General features: G+C 41.6%; 1 protein-coding gene across 1 annotated transcript in view; it reads left to right on the top strand.

Moving 5' to 3' along the window:
- The window catches only part of KPNA1 (karyopherin alpha 1 (importin alpha 5)), a 42,836-nt gene extending 37,586 nt beyond the window's left edge, over positions 1-5,250 (top strand). Inside the window, exons 12-13 of the mRNA XM_010291867.1 lie at positions 172-350; positions 2,249-5,250. Of these exons, the coding sequence (XP_010290169.1) occupies positions 172-350; positions 2,249-2,436 (367 nt within the window). The 3' untranslated portion in view covers positions 2,437-5,250. The remainder of the gene's footprint in view (positions 1-171; positions 351-2,248) is intronic.
- Positions 5,251-5,667: the final 417 nt, after the last annotated feature.

Genomic DNA, 5,667 nt, shown 5'->3' with positions numbered 1-5,667 from the left:
CAGCAGGATTGACTAGATTCAAATAGATGTCTGTAATTTCTTCAGTTTCTCCAGTCGAGTTGATATTTTATCTCATTATTTTAGTTCTTAGACCTTCATGCTAAGTGCTTAAATGGCTACACCAATTATAATTTACAGACAATTTATTGGGTTCCATGTGGTGTTTTTCAGGTATTTAGTAGAACTGGGATGCATCAAACCACTCTGCGACCTCCTTACAGTAATGGACTCAAAGATTGTGCAAGTAGCTCTGAATGGGCTGGAGAACATCCTGAGGCTTGGGGAGCAGGAATCCAAACGCAGTGGCACTGGCATTAATCCTTACTGCGCTCTTATTGAAGAAGCATATGGTACGAGCAAAACATCTGTGGAAGTCAGGGGTTAAAAGCAGTGATCATGAACCCATTAGAGTTTCAGTAGACCAAATTCTACTAATTTCTTCATCGTTACTAATTTTCAGATGAAAATTAACTGTTCTTTGATGAGTCTCCATTTACCAATGTACTCCAATTTTTTACATTATTTTTGTCAGCGTGTACATTGGAGACAGTGTGTGCAGATCTTTGTTTCTTAATTTCGTTTCACCCTGAGATTGCTCAGTATCTTCCCTCCACAACAGATAAAAGTTCAGGCGCACTGCTCTGTTGCTCAGGTTTCAAACCTTTCCCTTCCTTCTCTGCTGCCCTATAGAATTATGGCTACAGCAGCAACTCTCTTGTTTGCCTGTGCTGTGGCTCTGGCATGTACCAGCATCACTGCATCCCAGTTCTGAGGTACTGCTGCTCTTAAGGTTAGTTTCCTTGTCAATTAGCAGGTACTTACTAAGAAAAATAATAATGGGTTATCAAGAGCAGTATAGCAAAGGACAGTATCACTGAACTGAACCATGTTTTCTTTAACCATGGTTCCCTTGACTTCCAGGGAAGAGTTATATCAGAATAGATTTTCTTCTTGCCTGGTTCTAGGTTTTAACTTCCCTTTTCATGTCAGTGTTGCAGAAATGTCTGTAGAGTATCAGAGAATTGTTTTCTCTAGTCTTCATACATAGAAGCAGACGAGAACCACTATAATTCCCAACATTAAAGATTTACTAGAGTGGCTAAGACTTGGATTTCATTATAGCATCATTCCTAGGTGTAAAAAAATAGTTTAGTTTGCTGTATTGTTTTTGTTTGTTTCTGACTATAATGCCTGAGTTTACCTATCTGCTTAATGTCTACCCAGAAACTGGTTGCATGAGTTTAACTGCATTGTATATACACATGATACAGATTAGGTAATGGAGTCTCCATCCTTGGAAGTTTTGAAGACTTGTCTGGACACAGAGCTGACCTAACCTGGTGTTGGTAGTAGTGCTGGGCTGGGCTGCAGGTTGGACTAGATGATGACCAGAAATCTCTTCCAACTTGTAGTTATGTGATTCTGTAGTCATGATCCTTGTAAACAAAGCACTGTGAACACATGGGAAACATGGTCCTAAAAGTCTCATCAGAAAAAGCCTTTGAGGCCTTGTTAATTACACATTCAAACTTGTTGAGGTGCTCGAGCATGTCCAAAGAAGGGCAATGAAGCTGGCGAGGGGTCTGGAGAATAAGTCTTATGAGGAGCGGCTGAGGGAACTGGGGTTGTTCAGTCTGGAGAAGAGGAGACTCAGTGGACACCTTATCGCTCTCCACAACTGCCTGAAAGAGGGTTGTGGCGACGTGGGTGTTGGTCTCTTCTCCCAACTAACTAGTGATAGGACAAGAGGAAATGTCCTTAAGTTGCGCCAGGGGAGGTTTAGACTAGGTATTAGGAAAAATTTCTTTACTGGGAGAGTGGTCAAGCATTGGAACAGGCTGCCCAGGGAGGTTGTGGAGTCACCATCACTGAGGGTGTTCAGAGAACGTGTATATGTGGCACTTCAGGGTATGGTTTAGTGGGCATGGTGGAGTTGGATTGATGGTTGGACTTGATGATCTTAAAGGTCTTTTCCAACCTTAATGATTCTGTGATTTTTTGAGTGGGAGGGTAGAGGCAGACAGAAAGTATGAAACACATCGCATGGTTACAGGAAACTCTGTAGTTCAACCTATTTTTCCTTGGGTGTGGAGAGTACAAGTTGGGTAAAAGTCTCCATAGTGGGACCTGTTCTTTCTGAAGGTGGGAGAGAATTGTCATGGAACTTGATGTTCACGACAGACTGAAAACAATCATGGTCATATGCTTTCACCAAGCTGTAACTTTTACGTGCTTCTTTCCTCTGCAGGCCTGGACAAGATTGAATTCCTGCAGAGCCATGAGAATCAAGAGATTTATCAGAAGGCCTTTGATCTGATTGAGCATTACTTTGGAACAGAGGATGAAGACAGCAGCATTGCCCCACAGGTGGATCTCAGCCAGCAACAGTACATCTTCCAGCAGTGTGAGGCTCCCATGGAAGGCTTCCAGCTCTGAGGTGCCCCTGTGCTGTGTGCTCCTCTACCTAGCCAATCCTGTTGTCGAGCCACAAGCCACCTGTGGAGTGATTCTCTCAATGTTTTCCATAACCCTGTTTGCGCTCATTCGCTTGCCTTGTGCACATGCTCTTACATACATCTGGAAAACTTTTGGCTCTCCATGACAGGATGTGCCCTCCTTGGCAAGGGGTTGCCAGAATCACCCTTCTCTAGATTCTGAACCTCTCCACTGTCATCCTCGTGGAGTTGAGGCACCTTTCTATACTTTGAGATATTCCCTGCTATTACAGAAAAATAGTCCCTCCTCCACTAGCCCCAACACTCCTGGCATCCCAGACAAGGCTGCCTTTCTCATGTATTTGCTGCAGTGTGTGCCTGCAGTCCAGGGAGATATTCAGACTTGCTGAGAACGTAGCTGAATTCATTCCCCATACTCGTTCCTGGATGACTTTTTGGATGGCTGTGAGATGCGTTAAATCTTCACATGCAATGTATCTACTTTGCTGTATGTGCCAGCTGGGATTATTGGCATACAGAACGTGTTACAAATAATGGAGTAAGTTCTCTATCCCCTGCAACAACAGGCTGCAATGGACATGTTTTCTGGTTCTTAAGAATACATCTGGCCCCATCCTGTCTCAACACTGAGCTCCCAAACTGGATTGCAGACCACTGTGGAGATTTGTATACCTTCCCAGTCTTTCTTCTCCATCCACAAAAAAAGAGCCCGTGAATAGGTCACTCTTACCACCTCCCCAGAAATTACTTTCCAAACCAGCTTCTAGAATGGAGAAACTACCCTCACTTCTGCTTGCCAGCACAATATGATCCAGCCGAGCCTTCCTTAAAAATCAAGCCCTTCCTGACTTCATGCTCCAGAGTCTGGCTCTTGGTATTGTAGTTATGGCTGAAAAATTCCTGTCTGCCTCTTTATATTTTTACACAGCGTGACTTGAACAGATTTGTCCTGAAAAATTACCTTCTGAATACAGAAATCTTAATTTGTAAAACTTAGCACAAGGAGCGTTAGATCTCCTTTTCATTTTCACAAGACAAGAGCTTCCTCTCCAGCTCACCCGATTAAGAGTCCTCCTGGTCAAGCCCCTTATTTAATAACTAAAATGACACTACATTCAAAGGATAGTAATATTACACCCGGATCCGCCTGGCCCTGTCATTTCATTTTTTCCTTTTGCTGTTTACGGGTCTTCAGGTGAATTAGCATGGAACGCATGGTTCCTACAGGTGACATCTATAAGGCATCGCTGACTGCATGACAGCTGTCATCCACAGCTGTAGACTGCCCTTGTGCTAGCAGCATGTTCTTGGCTCTGCAACCTGCTTGGATCACAGACATCTGATGCAAAGGCCAGCCACTCCTCACTGAGTTCAGCTGACATTGACACCAAACTCTTCACAAAGCTGGGGAGATGCCACATGATTGAAAGTGGCGGTTCCATTTCTGTAAATGCAATGGATTCTCCAGGCCCTCTGCTCCCCCCTGCATCGGGCTATGTTCTTTCAAGCCATTTTGGACGCTTGGAACACACATTTGTCCAGTGTAAACATTTCAAAATTACCACTAACTGCAGCGTCAAGTACGTGTGGTAAATGTTAGTGGCAGAACTGTCTGCAAGATCCTCCTCATGAGTCCCTCAGTGACAAGCCACTGCAAAAGCAAAAACATCCCATTGGATACAGAATAATAAAAATATATAAATCACTTGTCAAACTGCTGAAAGAAGCTAGGCAAAGGCCTGAACATCAGCTCTGTGTGACCGTTATTTAAATACAGTCTTCAGTTCTGTCTGTGCTTCAGGATGGAGACTGACCTGTGGCCACTGCAGAAGCCACTTGCTGCCTCCCTAGCTAAGCCAGTTGGCCTCCACCTTCCCTCTCCCAGTTATTTTCTCTAGTGCTGCTTTGTGCTGAAGGAACATTTAGTTTACTGCACTTGATCTGTAAATGGACTTCGATTCTTTGTAATTTTAGGGGGTTAAATTTGGTGGTTAATTTAAAAAAAGCAAAAAACCCCTCAATGTTGCCTTTACATCACATATAAATAACTGTGTTTCTCTTTTCTTGAAGGGTGATAGAAGCACTGATTAGTAGCAAAATCTTGTTTTAGCTTTGGATTTTTTTGTGCTGGATTTTTTTACGTGTAAATTTCCAATAACATGTCATTTCTATAAGATTTGTTTAAAATCATGTACCTCTTATTGGATGGTATAAAAATGCTACATATTTTGTAAACAAATCTGAGCAAAGTGTGTGTGCATATATTCTGTATATTCATATATGTATATTCTGTGTATATATACACTAGTGTGTATATATACATATATACACACACACGTATATATGTACACACATGCATATGTGTGTACATATATACATATCTATATATCTATATATCTATATATATAAGTGTTTTCTCTTCCAGGCTAGTGAAAACAATGTGGTGCATTGGCGTTTCCCTCCCCTGGCCCCCAAGAAAATAATGACAATTGCCTCTAAATGAGTGAATTAAAAAAAAAGAGTCCATTTAAGCTGAATGGTGTGCCTTCCTGTGTAAGGAGCCTGGCCAGTGTTTGTTACTTTTGCAGTGGATATGTGAATTCAGAGCAGATAAGTATAAATCTTTAAACTTGGTATGTTTGTTTGAAGTGACCGGCCTGGTTGACACAGGTAATGTTGTTGTCATATATACTTAGACTGTGTAAGGCATTTGACTGGTACTGCATAATATTTTGACTGAAAACTAAAACAATACAAAAATCAACATGGCACACATTAAATGGATTAAAATGTGGCTAACTCATAGGTCTCAATTTAATTTTAAATTATGCTTAATTGAGTGTATTTCTATCAGGATCTTCCAGCAACCAGTTCTTGGCCTTGCTTTACTTAGTCTTATTAATGTGTTGAAAAGGAACAAAATCTGCTTCTGATGAAGGCTGCAAATTATAGCAGTACAGAAGGGAGATCAGGTTTGTGAATTATGAAAGGAACAGCTTACTGATACAGACTGATCAGAATTACTTGGTAAACCAAGGCAAGTAAACTATTTGCATTTTAATAGAGTCTAATGTGTAGTGTAATGTTACCCACCTAATAAATAACGTTCAGGCCATAGGTGAAGGACTCTGTTTTGGAGGAAAAGTGCCTCTGAAAGAGTATGAGGATCATTATACATTATCGCTTGAACACTGCTTCCTAACATGATTCT

This window comes from Phaethon lepturus, unplaced genomic scaffold (genome assembly GCF_000687285.1).
Source record: "Phaethon lepturus isolate BGI_N335 unplaced genomic scaffold, ASM68728v1 scaffold7790, whole genome shotgun sequence".
NCBI lineage: Eukaryota > Metazoa > Chordata > Aves > Phaethontiformes > Phaethontidae > Phaethon > Phaethon lepturus.
The sequence above is the reverse complement of the archived record's forward strand: the minus strand, read 5'-3'. Positions and strand labels throughout refer to the sequence as shown.